This window comes from Salmo salar, chromosome 19 (genome assembly GCF_965601325.2).
Source record: "Salmo salar chromosome 19, fSalSal1, whole genome shotgun sequence".
Lineage (NCBI taxonomy): Eukaryota > Metazoa > Chordata > Actinopteri > Salmoniformes > Salmonidae > Salmo > Salmo salar.
Genome location: NC_138309.1, coordinates 58838136 through 58856221, shown reverse-complemented (window position 1 = coordinate 58856221; position 18086 = coordinate 58838136). Strand labels below are relative to the sequence as shown.

The 18086-nt window shown below is 43.5% G+C and overlaps 1 protein-coding gene across 1 annotated transcript; it reads left to right on the top strand.

Moving 5' to 3' along the window:
* The first annotated feature begins 430 nt into the window (after positions 1 to 430).
* On the top strand, positions 431 to 18086 carry LOC106579281 (S-adenosylmethionine synthase). The gene is made up of 9 exons (XM_014159059.2): positions 431 to 759; positions 9963 to 10040; positions 11300 to 11422; positions 11624 to 11736; positions 11826 to 11969; positions 15098 to 15316; positions 15846 to 16028; positions 16151 to 16284; positions 16544 to 18086. The coding sequence occupies exons 1-9, from the start codon at positions 672 to 674 to the stop codon at positions 16644 to 16646; spliced, it is 1185 nt and encodes a 394-aa protein (XP_014014534.1). The 5' UTR covers positions 431 to 671; the 3' UTR covers positions 16647 to 18086.

Genomic DNA, 18086 nt, shown 5'->3' with positions numbered 1-18086 from the left:
TTCAATCAGGCATGTCTTCATTAGAACCATGGATTCCAGCAGCTACTGCCAGGGCTGGGCTTATAACTCTACCGGGCCTGACTCTGTGTACACAGGCACAGTGATCCCGCCAGGAAAGTGAGGGGCCCCTTGTGACAAAAAGAGAGAGAATAGGGGGGGAAAGACAGGAGAAGCCACTCCATAAAATTAATATAAATTTTTCACAGTAATATAATACACCACTCCATGTGGTGACTTTCTATGAACAGGGCATTCATTGAATAAACCTCAAGTAAGACAATGGTTGAATGGAAGGATCCGCTGCTCAGCACATGAGGAGTTAAAAACAAGTTTATCCAGGAAATTGTAATCCCTCTCTCCCTCTTTCCCTCTTCTGAATGGTCTAACCCACCGGTTCACATGACCCCCACCCCCTTTCATGGAGAGTGTATGAGTGTGTGTGCATGAGTGTGTATGTTGTCCTTGCCTTATATAGAGGAAAGTTGTGGCTCCAGTAAAGTCTCTCACATTCCCTCTCTCTTCCCTCTTTCTCTCTTAGCCTCTTGCGTAGAAGGACGCAGTAGCTGGTACAGCAGCCTCTGCTCTACTCGTCATTTACTATAGTTATCTCTCTATTTAGGCTTTTTAGCCTACTCTAACTTCCTCTGCATCGTTGAGCTGCTCAGACCACAATGAACGGGCCAGTGGACGGATTGTATGACGCTGAGCACTATGGGTCATTCATGTTTACCTCTGAGTCTGTGGGAGAAGGACACCCAGGTGAGTAGACAGCTCTAGTCTGGATACCGTAACACCCCTATGCCTTTGCATGGTCCCCATGCAACAAAACAGAATCATAGAATGTCATGCAGTGCATCAGTAGAAAGTGTTTTTTCCCCCGAGATCCCACCGCTGACACCAATGGGTTTTATGAATTAGTTGTACTGTATTTGAATGGTTGCTTATGCCATGCAGGAAGAAACGGAAGGAGGAGACACAAAGGAGCTTATTCTCTAAGAGTTTGCACCATGTAAACTGAGAGAAAACAGATTGAGAGAGTACAGAAGTTGGTAGTAGAATTGGATGCCTGCACAATTCAATAAAAGGGGGAGCATGCTACAGAGGTGCTGTAGAGACACCATTGACAATTTATGGATGCATGTGTTGCTGTTACTCCCCAGTTACTCCAGTAGGACGGGTCAAGCAAATGGAAGGGGAAGGTGGTATAATTCACTTTCACCTCTGTTGACATACAGTAGGCCTACTATACTCCTGACAGTACTTACAGTACAGTACTAACTGCTACTGTGAATGTGTAATTATGAATATAAATATTGATACATACTTACCAAAGCACCCTGTCTCTCTTTCTCGCTCCCTTCAACATATGATGTATACTCCAAACTAGAGGAGGCTGCTGAGGGAAGGATGGCTCATAATAATGGCTAGAACGGAGGGAATGGAACGGCATCAAACACATAGAAACCACCGACCTCCTGTGCTCCACACATGATTACACATACACCTGGAGCAGTGCCATGCAACTTAGGCAACATATGCCCTGACACCTGCTTCATGATGACCAAGTACCTTCTCTGCATTTAATGTCGCTATGTGTCCAGAGACAACTTGATCTGCTCACATATCAATTACTGTACCACACTTTCCCTCACTAATTATGGTATGCTCTCATGTTGTCTCACGTTAAAAACACTCCACTCATTACATGGTTAATACATGTTTTGATATGCATCTGTTGGTCACAGATACCTTAAAAAAAAAGGTGGGGGCGTGGATCATAAAACAAGTCACTATCTGCAGTGACCACCATTTGCCTCATGCAGCGTGACATTACATTCAAATAGAGTTGAACAGGCTGTTGAATGTGGCCTGCGGAATCTTATCCCACTCCTTTTCAATGGCTGTGCGAAGTTGCTGGATATTGGTGGGAACTGGAACATGCTGCCATTCACGTTAATCCAGAGCATCCCAAACATGCTCAATGGGTGACATGTGTCGTGAGTGTGCAGGCCATGGAAGCACTGGGATATTTTCAGCTTTCAGGCATTGTGTACAGATCCTTTTGACATGGGGCCGTGCATTATCATGGTGAAACATGAGGTGATGGCAGCAGAGCATTGGCACCACAATGCCTCTCAGGATCTCGTCACAGTATCTCTGTGCATTCAAATTGCCATCGATAAAATGCAATTGTGTTTGTTGTCCCTAGTTTATGCCTGCCCATACCATAACCTAACCTCACCGCCACCATGGGACACTCTGTTCACAATGTCAGCAAACTGCTCGCTCACACGATGCTATACATGTGGCCTGCGGTTGTGAGGCCGGTTGGACGTACTAACAGATTCTCTAAAACAATGAGGCGGCTTTTGGTAGAGACATTCCTGCAGTCAGCATGCCAATTGCACGCTCCCTCAAAACTTGAGACATCTGTGGCATTGTGTTGTGTGACAAAACTGCACATTTTAGAGTGGCCTTTTATTGTCCCCAGGACAAGGTGCACCTGTGTAATTATCATGCAGTTTAATCAGCTTCTTGATATGCCACACCTATCAGGTGATGGATTATCTTGGCGAAGGAGAAATGCTCACTAACAGGGATGTAAACAAATTAGTGCACAAAATTTGAGAGAAATAAGCTTTTTGTGCATATGGAAGATTTCTGGGATTTTTTTATTTCAGCTCATGAATCATGGGGCCAACACTACATGTTGCGTTTATATTTTTGTTCAGTGTTAATGGGAGAAAACCAGAAACATAAAGGTTACAAACATAACAATTAAGTCAAATTTGTATTTATTTAGATTGATGGGTATAGACTGAATATCTCATATCTCTTTAAATGAAGGCATATCAACATCAATCAAAGAATATAACAAAAATGTGAAACTATCACAGTCCTGATTATGAATATTAAATAGTTTGAACACTCAACCTCCTTATGAAGTTTACACAATGAGTTGATATATGCACTAATATGGTGGTGTATATTGACTGCCAGTGTGGAGTAAAGCACGCCACAGAGGTATGCGTTAACAGAACTAAAGCTATTCCGAGGGTTGGAGCACCTAATATGAGCCAACCAAGAGTAGTACTCTGACAGAAGGGTGAAATATAATCTAGGTCTTGACTTGGCTTCTGCCATGTGCTGCAAAAGGTCAAGCCAGGAAACCACCTCATCAACTTCAGGAGGCCCATTATCGTCAGTTACAGTGCCTTCAGAAAGTATTCATACCCCTTGACTTATTCCACATTTTGTTGTGTTACAGCTTGAATTCAAAATGTATTAAAGATTTTTTTCTTACCCATCTACACACAATACCCCATAATGACAAAGTGAAAATATGTTTTTAGATTTTTTTGCAAATGTATTGAAAATCGAATAGAGAAATATTGAATTTACATACTCCCAACCAAGAAAAAAGGCAGTAACTTCTCATTTGTTCGAAAATGAGTTAATGTCATTTTTGCTACATTAAATACATGCTTAATCATGTAGACAAGTATCCTACCTCTATTGTATTGTGTTTTGGAGAAAATGGGGGTCATGTTAGAAGTAACTGCATAAAGTTACTGTGAAACCAAGGTAAATAAAAGCCATTTTCTCAGTTCCACGCTATGAGCAGGTACTGCCTTTTTGCTTGGTCGGGTAGCATAAGTATTCACACCCCTGAGTTAATACTTTGTAGATGCACCTTTGGCGGCGATTACAGCTTTGAATTATCTTGGGTATGTCTGTATCAGCTTTGCACATCTGGATTTGGGGATTTTCTTCCATTCTTCCTAGCAGATTTTCTCAAGCTCTGTTAAGTTAGATGGGGAGTGACGGTTAACAGCAATCTTCAAGTCTTTCATGTTTTTAGACATTTTTGCAAATGTATTGAAAATGAAATTCAGAAATATCTATTTTACATTAAGTACAACTACAATAAAACAATAAAACTACAACTATAATACCTCTTTCACCATCTGGCCCGGACCATTTGTCAACACGGCGCCCCGCCGTACCACCACGACTGGTCCGCCAACGTAACTCAACCGGCCTTTGCCGGACGTCGGAGCAGACGCTTCTACTTACCCCGGCCTGCTAACTTTAAACGCTGTGTCTCCAGCGTGCTAGCGTAGTAACGACTACCCCGCAGCTTCCCTGTTCCATCTACTGCTGTTCGCTGGACCCTATGATCACTTGGCTACATAGCTGATACCTGCTAGACTGTTCATTAATCACGGTACTCCATTTTGTTTATTTTTCTTTATCTGTCGGCCCCAGCCTCGAACTCAGGCCCTGTGTGTAGTTAACCGACCCTCTCTGCCCATTCATCGCCATTTTACCTGTTGTTGTCTTAGCTGATTAGCTGTTGTTGGCTATCTTAGCTAGCTCTCCCAATCAACACCTGTGATTGCTTTATGCCTTGCTTTATGTCTCTCTCAAATGTCAATATTCCTTGTACACTGTTGTTTTGGATAGTTATCATTGTTTTAGTTTACAGCGGAGCCCCTAGTCCCGCTCAACATCCCTCAGATACCTCCTTTGTCCCACCTCCCACACATGCGGTGACCTCACCCAGCATAACTAGCCCGTCCAGAGATGCAACCTCTCTTATCATCACTCGGTGCCTGGGTTTACCTCCACTGTACCCACACCCCACCATACCCTTGTCTGTACATTATGCTCTGAATCTGTTCTACCACGCCCAGAAACCTGCTCCTTTTATTCTCTGTCCCCAATGCACTAGACGACCAGTTTTGATAGTCTTTAGCCGTACCGTCCTACTCCTCCTCTGTTCCTCAGATAATGTGGAGGTTAACCCAGGCCCTGCGTGTCCCCAGGCACTCTCATTTCTTGACTTCTGTAACCGAAAAAGCCTTGGTTTCATGCATGTTAACATCAGAAGCCTCCTCCCTAAGTTTGATTTACTCACTGCTTTAGCACACTCCGCCAACCCTGATGTCCTTGCCGTGTCTGAATCCTGGCTTAGGAAGGCCACCAAAAATTCGGAGATTTCCATACCGGACTACTACATTTTCCGTCAAGATAGAACTGCCAAAGGGGGAGGAATTGCAATCTACTCCAGAGATAGCCTGCAAAGTTCTGTCATACTTTCCAGGTCTATGCCCAAACAGTTCGAGCTTCTAATTTTAAAAATGATTCTCTCCAGAAATAAGTCTCTCACTGTTGCCACCTGTTATAGACCCCCCTCAGCTCCCAGCTGTGCCCTGGACACCATATGTGAATTGATTGCCCCATCTATCTTCAAAGTTCGTTCTGTTAGGTGACCTAAACTGGGATATGCTTAACACCCCGGCAGTCCTACAATCTAAGCTAGATGCCCTCAATCTCACACAAATTATCAAGGAACCCACCAGGTTCAACCCTAAATCCGTAAACATGGGCACCCTCATAGATATTATCCTGACCAACTTGCCCTCCAAATACACCTCTGCTGTTTTCAATCAGGATCTCAGCGTACACTGCCTGCATCCGCTATGGGTCAAACGACCACCCCTCCTCACTGTCAAACGCTCCCTAAAACACTTATGCGAGCAGGCTTTTCTAATCGACCTGGCCCGGGTATCCTGGAAGGATATTGACCTCATCCCGTCAGCAGACGATGCCTGGTCGTTCTTTAAAAGTCATTTCCTCACCATCTTAAATAAGCATGCCCCTTTCAAAAAATGTAGAACTAAGAACAGATATAGCCCTTGGTTCACTCCAGACCTGACTGCCCTCGACCAGCACAAAAACATCCTGTGGCGGACTGCACAAGCATCGAATAGTCCCCACGATATGCAGTCAGTCAGGAAAGCAAACGCTAGCTTTTTCAAACAGAAATTTGCATCCTGTAGCACAAACTCCAAAACGTTTTGGGACACTGTAAAGTCCATGGAGAATAAGAGCACCTCCTCCCAGCTGCCCACTGCACTGAGGCTAGGTAACACTGTCACCACTGATAAATCCACGATAATCGAGAATTTCAATAAGCATTTCTTTACAGCTGGCCATGCTTTCCTCCTGGCTACCCCAACCCCGGCGAACAGCTCCTCACCCCCCGCAGCTTCTTGCCCAAGCCTCCCCAGCTTCTCCTTCACCCAAATCCAGATATCAGATGTTCTGAAAGAGCTGCAAAACCTGGACCCGTACAAATCAGCTGGGCTAGACAATCTGGACCCTCTCTTTCTAAAATTATCCACCGCCATTGTTGCAACCCCTATTACCAGTCTGTTCAACCTCTTTCGTATCGTCCGAGATCCCTAAAGAATGGAAAGCTGCCGTGGTCATCCCCATCTTCAAAGGGGGTGACACTCTAGACCCAAACTGTTATAGACCTATATCCATCCTGCCCTGCCTTTCTAAAGTCTTCAAAAGCCAAGTTAATAAACAGATCACTGACCATTTCGAAACCCACCATACCTTCTCCGCTGTGCAGTCCGGTTTTCGAGCTGGTCACGGGTGCACTTCAGCCACGCTCAAGGTACTAAACGATATCTTAACCGCCATCGATAAAAGACAGTTCTGTGCAGCCGTCTTCATCGACCTGGCCAAGGCTTTAGACTCTGTCAATCACAGTATTCTTATCGGCAGACTCAGCAGCCTTGGTTTCTCAAATGACTGCCTCGCCTGGTTCACCAACTACTTCTCAGACAGAGTTCAGTGTGTCAAATTGGAGGGCCTGTTGTCCGGACCTCTGGCAGTCTCTATGGGGGTACCACAGGGTTCAATTCTCGGGCCGACTCTTTTCTCTGTATATATCAACATTGTCGCTCTTGCTGTGGGTGATTCTCTGATCCACCATTCTGACGACACCATTCTGTATACATCTGGCCCTTCTTTGGACACTGTGTTAACTAACCTCCAAACAAGCTTCCATGCCATACAACACTCCTTCCGTGGCCTCCAACTGCTCTTAAACGCTAGTAAAACCAAATGCATGCTTTTCAACCATTCGCTGCCCGCACCCGCCCGACTAGCATCACTACTCTGTACGGTACTGACTTAGAATATGTGGACAACTACAAATACCTAGGTGTCTGGCAAGACTGTAAACTCTCCTTCCAGACTCATATTAAACATCTCCAATCCCAAATTAAATCTAAAATCGGCTTCCTATTTCGCAACAAAGCCTCCTTCACTCATGCTGCCAAACATACCCTCGTAAAACTGACTCTCCTACCGATCCTCGACTTCAGCGATGTCTTTTACAAAATAGCTTCTAACACTCTACTCAGCAAACTAGATGCAGTCTATCACAGTGCCATCTGTTTTGTCACCAAAGCCCATTATACCACCCACCACTGCGACCTGTATGCTCTAAACAGCTGGCCCTCGCTACGTATTCGTCGCCAGACCCACTGGCTCCAGGTCATCTATACGTCTATGCTAGGTAAAGCTCTGCCTTATCTCAGCTCACTGGTCACGATAACAACACCCACCCGTAGGACGTTCTCCAGCAGGTATATCTCACTGGTCATCCCCAAAGCCAACACCTCCTTTGGCCGCCTTTCCTTCCAGGTCTCTGCTGCCAATGACTGGAACGAATTGCAAAAATCTCTGAAGCTGGGGACTTATATTTCCCTCACTAACTTTAAACATCAGCTATCTGAGCAGCTAACGGATCGCTGCAGCTGTACATAGCCCATCTGTAAATAGCCCACCCAATCAACCTACCTCATCCCCATATTGTTTTAATTTACTTTTCTGCTCTTTTGCACACCAGTATTTCTACTTGCACATCACCATCTGCTCATCTATCACTCCAGTGTTCATTTGCTAAATTGTAATTACTTCGCTACTATGGCCTATTTATTGCCTTACCTCCTCATGCCATTTGCACACACTGTATATAGACTCTCTTTTTTTTCTATTGTGTTATTGACTGTACGCTTGTTTATTCCATGTGTAACTCTGTGTTGTTGTTTGTGTCGCACTGCTTTGCTTTATCTTGGCCAGGTCGCAGTTGTAAATGAGAACTTGTTCTCAACTAGCTTACCTGGTTAAATAAAGATGAAATAAATAAAAATAAAAGTATCCACACCCATTTGTTATGACACTCCAAATTGAGCTCAGTTGCATCCAATTTCCTTTGATCATCCTTGAGATCAAATCAAATCAAACTTTATTTGTCACATGCGCAGACCTTACCGTGAAATGCTTACTTCCAAGCCCTTAACCAGTGCAGAGAAGTGCAGAGAAGAGATAAGAAAATATTTACCAAAGAAACTAAAGTAAAAAAGTTTAAATAATAAAAAGTAACACAATAACATAACAATAACGAGGCTATAGAGTATACAGGGGGCTCCGGTACCAAGTCAGTGTGCTGGGGTAAAGGTTAGTTAAGGTAATTTGTACATGTAGGTAGGGGTGAAGTGACTATGCATAGATAATAAACAGCGAGTAGCAGCAGTGTACAAAACAAATGGGGGGGAAGGGGGGTCAATGTAAATAGTCCAGTGGCCATTTGATTGATTGTTCAGCAGTCTTGTGGCTTGGGGGTAGAAGCTGTTAAGGAGCCTTTTGGTCCTAGACTTGGTGCTCCGGTACCGCTTGCCGTGCGGTAGCAGAGAAAACAGTCTATGACTTGGGTGACTGAAGTCTCTGACAATTGTATGGGCTTTCCTCTGACACCGCCTATTATATAGATCCTGGATGGCAGGAAGCTTTGCCCCAGTGATGTACTGGGCCGTACGCACTACCCTCTGTAGTGACTTACGGTCAGCTGCCGAGCAGTTGCCATACCAGGCGGTGATGCAACTGGTCAGGATGCTCTCGATGGTGCAGCTGTAGAACATTTTGAGGATCTGGGTGCCCATGCCAAATCTTTTCAGTCTCCTGAGGGGGAATAGGTTTTGTTGTGCCCTCTTCACGACTGTCTTGGTGTGTTTGGACTATAATAGTGTGTTGGTGATGTGGACACTAAGGAACTTGAAACTCTCGACCCGCTCCACTACATCCCCGTCGATGTTAATGGGGTCCTGTTCATCTTTCCCTCGATCCTGACTAGTCTCCCAGTCCCTGCCGCTGAAAAACATCCCCACCTCATGACGCTGCCACCACAATTCTTCACCGTAGGGATGGTGCCAGGTTTCCTCCAGACGTGATGCTTGGCATTCAGGCCAAAGAGTTCAATCTTGGTTTCATCAGACCAGAGAATCTTGTTTCTCATGGTCTGAGAGTCCTTTTAGGTGCCTTTTGGCAAACTCCAAGCGGGCTGTCATGTGCCTTTTACTGAGGAGTGGCTTCCGTCTGGCCACTCTACCACAACGGCCTGATTGAGTGCTGCAGAGATTGATAATTCCTTCGACCTCATAGATTGGTTTTTGTTCTGACATGCACTGTCAACTGTAGGACCTTATATAGACAGGTGTGTGCCTTTCCAAATCATGTCCCATCAATTTAATTTACCACAGGTGGACTCCAATCAAGTTGTAGAAACATCAAGGATGATCAATGGAAACAGGATGCACCTGAGCTCAATTTTGACTCTCATAGCAAAGGGTCTGAGTTGTTATGTAAATAAGTTATTTCTGTTTTTTATTTTTAATAAATTATTTTAAAAAACCTAAAAAAATGTCTTGCTTTGTCATTATGGGGTATTGTGTGTAGATTGATGATAATTATTTTTTTTAATCCATTTTAGAATACGTTTGTAATGTAACAAAATGTTGAAAAAGGGAAGGGGTCTGAATACTTTCCGAATGCACTGTAAGTCAAGGGGTATGAATACTTTCTGTACAACACCTACAGTAGCAACCTGATCAAGAGTTTTGGACCTCTTGGTGTAGTGGTTAAGGTGTTGGACTGATTGTTACCCAGGTTTGACTTCCTGTCAGGCTAATCCCCCAAATACACTACATGATTTATTAATAATCTACATCCCGTTGCATTACCAAACAATTATGCAAACAGAGTCACGGCTACATTGTTGACATTGACAAATTAATGACGTTACAACATTATTTTTCCAGATAAGATATGTGACCAGATCAGTGATGCTGTGCTGGATGCTCACCTGAAGCAAGACCCAGATGCCAAGGTGGCCTGTGGTGAGTGGAGGAGAACATCTCACCACTATATGGCAGCACAGGACAAACTTCTCAGCCTTTGATCAGGGATGTACCGATGTAGAACTTGATCACCTTATTGCAGGAGAACCTTTCATGCAATGCAGAACATTTAACACTTGTAGTGTATTTAAGGTTTAAAAAGGCTTCTGAGGTTTGTAATTCCCACTTTTCAGAATTGAAAAATATATCAACCCTCCACAAAAATGATCATTATAATCCACACAATAATTCACATTTCCTGTTGGTGCAGGATTATTTTCCTGCTGTAGCAAACCTGCTCAAATTAAGATCCTACACCTGTATTGAGCATCTCAGAGTAGGAGGAGTGCTGATCTAGGATCACTTTTGGCTTATAGTTCACAATGAATATGATCGCTCCTATTTTGAGATGCTTGATACATACAGACCCAGATGCTGTTGAAGTTCTTCAGTCTTTGGCCTGAGCATGGATTATTTACTAAAACGACGGACCGTCTTTCTCAAAATAAAATACTATTTTCAGTAAAATGTACACTGAGTGTACAAAACATTATGAACATTATGTTCTTTCCATGACATAGACTGACCAGGTGAATTCAGGTGAAAGCTATGATCCCTTAATGATGTCACCTGTTAAATCCACTTCAATCAGTGTAGACGAAGGGGAGGTGACAGGTTAAAGAAAGATTTTTAAGCTTTGAGACAGTTGAGACGGATTGTGTATGTGTGCCATTCAGAGGGTGAATGGGAAAGACAAGGTTTAAGTGCCTTTGAACGGGGTATGGTAGTTGGTGTCAGGCGCACCGGTTTCTGTCAAGAATTGCAACGCTGCTGGATTTTTCAGGCTCAACGATTTCTCGTGTGTATCAAGCAGTAGCGGCTGCTGAGGGGATGATGGCACATAATAATGGCTGGAACAGAGCGAATGGAATGGCATCAAACACATGGAAACCGTGTGTTTGATGTATTTAAACCATTTCACTCATTCTGCTCCAGCCATTACCACGAGCCCGTCCTCCTGTGGTATCAAGGATGGCCCACCACCCAAAGGACATCCAGCCAACTTAACACAACTGTGGGAAACATTGGAGTCAACGTGGGCCAGCATCCATGTGGAATGCTTTCAACACCTTGTAGAGTCCATGCTGAGGCTGTTCTGAGGGCAAAAAGGGATGCAAAAAGGTGTTCCTAATGTTTTGTACACTCGTTGTATCATCAGGCATATGGTCAGCATTCTAACCATTGTGTGTTGTGAACAGAGACTGTGTGTAAGACTGGCATGGTGCTACTCTGTGGGGAGATTACATCTCGGGCCAACGTGGACTACCAGACAACTGTGAGGGATACCATCAGGCAAATCGGCTATGACAACTCAGATAAAGGTAATATTGGACTTGGATAAATCATTTCCTCTACCCTAGTATATATGACATTGCTCTCCCACTACCCTTTTCTTTTCAGCATGAGTTGTCATAGCCCAGGTGTGCACAACATACCCACCCCCCCACCCAGGCCAGGCCAGATTAAGTTAGTTAAATCCGGCCACATGGCAGTTATTGCATGTCATGTTTCACTCCCCTCAGGTTTTGACTATAAGACCTGTAACGTGCTGGTGGCTCTGGAGCAGCAGTCCCCTGACATCGCCCAGGGAGTTCACATTGACCGGATGGAGAGTGACATTGGAGCAGGAGACCAGGTGATTAAACAGATCCTTCAACAATTGGGGTCTGAGGCGTTAGGTGTGTGAGGTGATGTCATTCTGAACTGCCTGTGCTTGGTTTGCAGGGTCTGATGTTTGGCTATGCCACTGATGAGACCGAGGAGTGCATGCCTCTCACCATCATCCTCGCCCACAAACTCAATGCCAAGATGGCTGAACTGAGGCGGAACGGCACTGTCCCCTGGCTCCGCCCTGACTCCAAGACACAGGTATGATGATGATGATGGAAGATAAATATGGTTAAGCTCAGAAATGGGCAGTATTTCGGATCCACTTATTTGAAATATGCATTTCAATAACTTTTGAGTATGTTGTCAATTGTATTACGCTGGGCTGAACTACACTCCAATGTATTTTGTAACAAGATACATTCGAGAGCTGTAATTTGTATTTGCAAAATACTTTTCTATACAGTGTTTTTAGAGGTTCACCATTTTGTGGCCCCCTTTTCACCCTGCATTGGTATCAGAAGTTTGATAGCACTATGGTGTGATAAGAGCATCTGCTAAATTAACTAAATATAAATGTGTGTGTGAAAATGGACAATTGCAAAGCATGCTGTGTATTACTTGAATGGGCTCTGACCCCCCCCCCCCCCCCCAAAAGAAATGTAGAAGGTATATAGCAAAACTGACTTTTCGTATCAGGTTTAAGGGGAACTAACGCAGCGGGTTAGGATAATTAATGTAGCAGGCTAGGAGAATTAAGTTAAACTGTATCCCATCTGGACATGACATAATACGGCCAATAATAGTACCCAGTGTGCTTTGCAGTTCATTTTGATATGTTCATTTTCACATATGCATTTTGGTTATTTAGCAGACACTATTATACAGAGTGACTTACAGTGAGTGCATTCAACTAAGGCAGATAAACAACAACATATCACAGTCATAGCAAGTCAAAGGCTTCAGTAGACGTTACTGAGAGTGTTGCTGTTCTGGCCGGTTAATTGCAAATGTATTTGTGTATTTTAACATACAAATACATGTATTTTAATTAAATAAATGTCAAAATACAAGTATTTTGTATACAAGTATTTTGTATACATTTTGTCATTTTTGACCATCCCTGGTTATGTTCTGACTGAAGAGCCTGGAGCCGATCCTTGTGATCATTCCATTATACATCAGCTAGGTGTTTTCATAAATGGCCATTGAACATGAACCCTCTCAAAGCAACAGGAGCGACCCTTTTTTGGAGACCCACTGTCCCTTGCTTTCCAATATCCAGTCTTATATAATAACTTACACACACACACGTCCACATTCATGTGCACATCCTCACAAGTCAAGGTGATTGCCTTTAAAGTCAAATGGACTGGAAGCTATTCTTGTGTTTACACTGAACCCAGTCATGGATATTGGTTTACACCATGACCATGATGACATAGAGAACATGGATTCCAAGGCCTGGACTCTTCCGTGGTCTGTTTTATTCTCCTCCCCCATCTTCCCATGGACAACTCTCATTGGTCTTTAGGGGAGACCGTTGTCCATCTGTCCCACAGGGACGGGGGCCCTTGGCAAAAGCTCCAGCGCTAAAGTGATTGTTTTTTGGGGGAATCTGAGAACTCTCTCAAGGTGTTATTTTGAGTTCCAGGGGTTCACTGGCGACAAAAGCGAAGTGTGCCACATTTCATCTTGGCGCAGGAGATCAATCTAATTTTATTTGTCACTTGCTTCGTAAAACAACAGGTGCACACTCTTGGCATTTTCTCAACCAGCTTCAGCTGGAATGGTTTTCCAACAGTCTTGAAGGAGTTCCCACATATGCTGAGCACTTGTTGGCTGCTTTTCCTTCACTCTGTGGTCCAACTCATCCCAAATCATCTCAACTGGGTTGAGGTCGGGTGATTGTGGAGGCCAGGTCATCTGATGCAGCACTCCATCACTCTCCTTCCTGGTAAATGTGACCATGAAGGCCTGATTCACGTAGTCTCCTCTGAACAGTTGATGTTGAGATGTGTCTGTTACTTGAACTCTGTGAAGCATTTATTGGGGCTGCAATTTCTGAGGCTGGTAACTCTAATGAACTTATCCTCTGCAGCAGAGGTAACTCTGGGTCTTCCTTTCCTGTGGCGGTCCTCATGAGAGTCAGTTTCATCATAGCGTTTTCAAACTTCTTGAAATTTTCAGTATTGACTGACCTTCATGTCTAAAAGTAATGATGGTCTGTCGTTTCTCTTTGCTTATTTGAGCTGTTCTTGCCATAATATGGACATGGTCTTTTACCAAAAAGGGCTATCTTCTGTATACCACCCCTACCTTGTCACAACACAACTGATTGGCTCAAATGCATTAAGAAGGAAAGAAATTCCACAAATTAACTTTTAACAAGGCACACCTGTTAATTGAAAAGCATTCCAGGTGACTACCTCATGAAGCTGGTTGAGAGAATGCCAAGAGTGTGCAACGCTGTCATCAAGGCAAAGGGTGGCTACTTTGAAGAATCTCAAAAATATAATATATTTTGATTTGTTTAACACTTTTCTGGTTGCTAAATGATTCCATATGTGTTATTTTATAGTTTTGATGTCTTCACTATTATTCTACGATGTAGAAAATAGTAAAAATATAGAAAAACCCTTGAATGAGTAAGTGTGTCCAAACTTTTGACTGGTACTGTATATGCCAAGTTGCTCTCTCAAAGTATCATAATGGACATGCAACTTGGAATTTCTCCACTTGCGCTCTGCCTTCCTGTATTTTCTCTTTAATTGATTAGTTTCCTCACTCATCCGAGGGGCTTCGTTTGGATGTGTCCTTTTTCAACTTAACTGGAACTATGGCATCAATGGTTGCCCTTAATTTGCTATTAAAGTGATCACAAGAGGAAGGCAGAATAGGTGGTGGAGTATTGTTCATACACTCAATAAAATCTGTGGCAACTTCAGAGGTAAAATAGCGTTTCGTAATAATGCATTCAGTATTAGCCTATGCTATGGGCAACAAGGTAGTAAAAAATACAGTGGTTATCAGATAAAGCAACATCAACAATAGAGGATATGTCAATACAAAGCCCCTTGGTAATAACCAGGTCCAGAGTATGGCTGTGGTTATGGGTGGGCCCAGCAGCATGTTGGATAAAGTCCATAGAGCTTAAAAGATTAATAAATTCAATGGCCTTGTAGTCAGTTTCTTTGTCAACATGAATACTAAAATCCCCCAACACAATGATTTTATTGCAGTTCTCAGGCTTTTGTTCCAGCCCAACAGTAACACCTGATGTATATAAGTATGGCTCAGAATGAAGATTAGTCATTTGATTAGATATTATTTTAAAGGTGTGTTAGTGCTGGGCTGGAAAACTCTCCCCTCACGCCCCTTCTCTCCAGGTGACAGTTCACTACACCCAGGAGAACGGGGCAGTGATCCCTCGTAGAGTTCACACAGTGGTCATCTCAGTGCAGCACGACGACTACGTGAGCCTGGAAGAGCAGAAGGAGATACTGAAGGAGAAGGTCATCAAGGCCGTTGTGCCGGCCAGGTACCTGGACGACAACACCATCTATCACCTGCAGCCCAGCGGACGCTTTGTGATTGGTGGGCCCCAGGTAACCGTTATCATTGTCCCATTTGTTAGGCTCTAACAATCCCGGTTGAGCTATTAGAGGCCACATAGGTTTTTTACATTTTAGTCATTTAGCAGATGGTCTTATCCAATTCAGGGTTAAGTGCCTTGCTCAAGGGCACATCCGCAGATTTTTCACCTAGTCAGCTCGGGGATTCGAGCCAGCGACCTTCTGGTTACTGGCCCAACGCTCTCAACCACTAGGCTACCTGCCGCCCCCTCACCTCTTTAAGCCAAGGTGGCTGTTCCTCCCTCCACTAAGGAGATCTTCCTGACCTTACTTTATCTACTTTCAGTTCACTTCAAGCTATCAGTAAAAGTTCCTTCCTCTCCAGTAGCTCAGTTACAAAGGATGTTTGGTTCTTTGTAGTGTCTGGGTGGTGATTGGTGTAGAATATTTGCTTGAATCGTTTTATTTTATTGATGACAAGTTCATCATTTCATATGCGTGAAGGATACAACCTGTAGTCTTTGTCTGCTTTCATACATTCACACATCTCTGTTTATGAAAGGGTGATGCTGGGGTAACCGGTAGGAAGATCATTGTGGACACATATGGTGGCTGGGGTGCCCACGGTGGCGGGGCCTTCTCTGGTAAGGACTACACCAAGGTGGACCGGTCTGCCGCCTACGCCGCACGCTGGGTCGCCAAGTCCCTGGTTAAGTCCAATCTGTGCAGGAGGGTGCTGGTGCAGGTGAGAGATTCAACCGTATACTTCTCTAACCCTTGGACACTGTCAACCGAACCGAAGTAAACAATGCCAGTCATTTCTATTGGAACTGAGGAGTTGATATCCTGTGCGTGTTTGTGATCCAGGTGTCCTATGCCATTGGAGTGGCAGCACCATTGTCTATTTCCCTGTTCACCTATGGGTCCTCCCAGAAGAGTGAGAAGGAGCTGCTGCATATCGTCAACAAGAACTTTGACCTCCGGCCTGGGGTCATTGTCAGGTGGGACAATATTCTTGTCAATTTCCCCTCAGTCATACATAGTGTTTTTCCTGATCATGCAACCAGGCCATGAGTAATTCTGGGCCTTAGTTATAAGCAGCAAATAGGATCCAGAGTTTTTCCTGATCAGGTCACATGCTAAGAAAATCTTATTGCACTAGTCTTGTGTGCTTGTGTGCATGTAAATATTCCCTGTCGTCAACACTAAGTGGCAGCAATGAGATTTGACTGGAATACCTTGCTGGATATTCGTCCACAGAGACCTGGACCTGAAAAGGCCCATCTATCAGAAGACGGCCTGCTATGGCCACTTTGGCAGGAAGGAGTTTCCCTGGGAGGTGGCCAAGAACCTCAACTTCTAGTGTGTGGCGCGGCAGGCAACGGGCAGCGGTGACATGGGCAGCTGTCTATGTTGACCAGTACGTGACAGCCATGCTGGCAGCTGTTAGGGGTACAGGGGAGGGTGGGCAAGGTTGGAGTAGGGGGAGTGTACTCTCTCTCGCTCTCTCTTTGGCTGAAAACTGAAAACCCAAACATCTCGGTCATATGATGAGGGGTGGGGAAGGGGCAGTGGTGGCTATGACCTCAATGGTCATCAGATATGTGAGATGGCTGTATGGTATTTTCAAAGTATTTTTAACCTATACTACACACCCCCATACATGTGGCTTGTCTCACAAACACAACTTCCTTTTTGGTGCAGTTTTCATTTTTGTTTTGTTTTCAGTAATGCCTAAAACATTAAGCTGGATAAAAAAGAAATTGGGTTAACTCCACTTTAGGCCTGTTGTAACCGCTAAAACCGCCTGTCGTTATTAAGCAAATGACCAAATCTAAAGGTAGAATAGCCATACTTTACGTAGTAGTTACATATTCTTTCAGGCCCAATGCAGCCATTTTTTTTTATCTCAATATCAAAAAAATGTGGGTAACAATTAAACACCTTACTATAGTAGTTCAAATTAAAATGGTCAAATAGCTTTTTTGCAAAAAACAGTGGTCTGAGTGAGGGGCCTAATGGGAAGAATATGCATCCTGAAAAATAACTTATTGGCAGAGAGGTTTGGAACTCACTTTGTTATTGGTCTATTAACGTATACCGCCTGGTGATGTCACCAGGCAAGCCAAAACTCCACCCATACAAAATCTGCTTATTACAAGGTCCTGTGTAAACTGTATTTTCAACAATATGTCCAATATGATACAAAACACAGAAAAAAATATTTTGACTGCACTGGGTATTTTAATACTAATTGATAACACCAAAGAAGATCTGTTGACTACACTGTATTTGACATGCTGTGATTGACATGTGAAGTGGCGTTCATTCTTAATTCCCTTTATCAAAACCTTTTCTAACAAAATTCAGGAAAGGGTTTTCAAGTAACGTTGATCAATTAGAGGTTCAATAGTATAGTTGAGTGCTTTGTGAAACTTCATTCAAATCAAGGCACAAATACACAAAATCTCTTTGAAAGATACACGACTTCTACATGCTTTTATGTTAGAAAGCTTTTATTGTAGAGATATTACCAGAGGCAGGGCTCTAGCTTTTTCTGAGCGTGGAGGGTTTAGAGTAAAATGGTATGTAGCCACATTTTGGTTCAATGTAGAAAAAACTACTGAGAATGTTGTGTCAGTGCTGTTACCTTGTCCCGCTTGCCTCGTCATCTACATAATCATCTCTCTTGCATTACTGTAACTGCTCTGAAACCAGATGAGCTCAGATCCTTCATATACAGTTTGTCAATAGATAACAGGAAAATGTAAATAGGGTTTTGAGCAATAAAACATTAAATGTA

What these genes read in the sequence shown, in the direction of transcription:
- LOC106579281 (XM_014159059.2), top strand. Translation starts at nt 672, where the DNA reads ATGAACGGGCCAGTGGACGGATTGTATGACGCTGAGCACTATGGGTCA. An exon ending in ACATTGGAGCAGGAGACCAG is followed by an intron (nt 11,737 to 11,825) that starts GTGATTAAACAG and finishes CTTGGTTTGCAG; the next exon opens with GGTCTGATGTTTGGCTATGC. An exon ending in GCAGGAGGGTGCTGGTGCAG is followed by an intron (nt 16,029 to 16,150) that starts GTGAGAGATTCA and finishes TTTGTGATCCAG; the next exon opens with GTGTCCTATGCCATTGGAGT.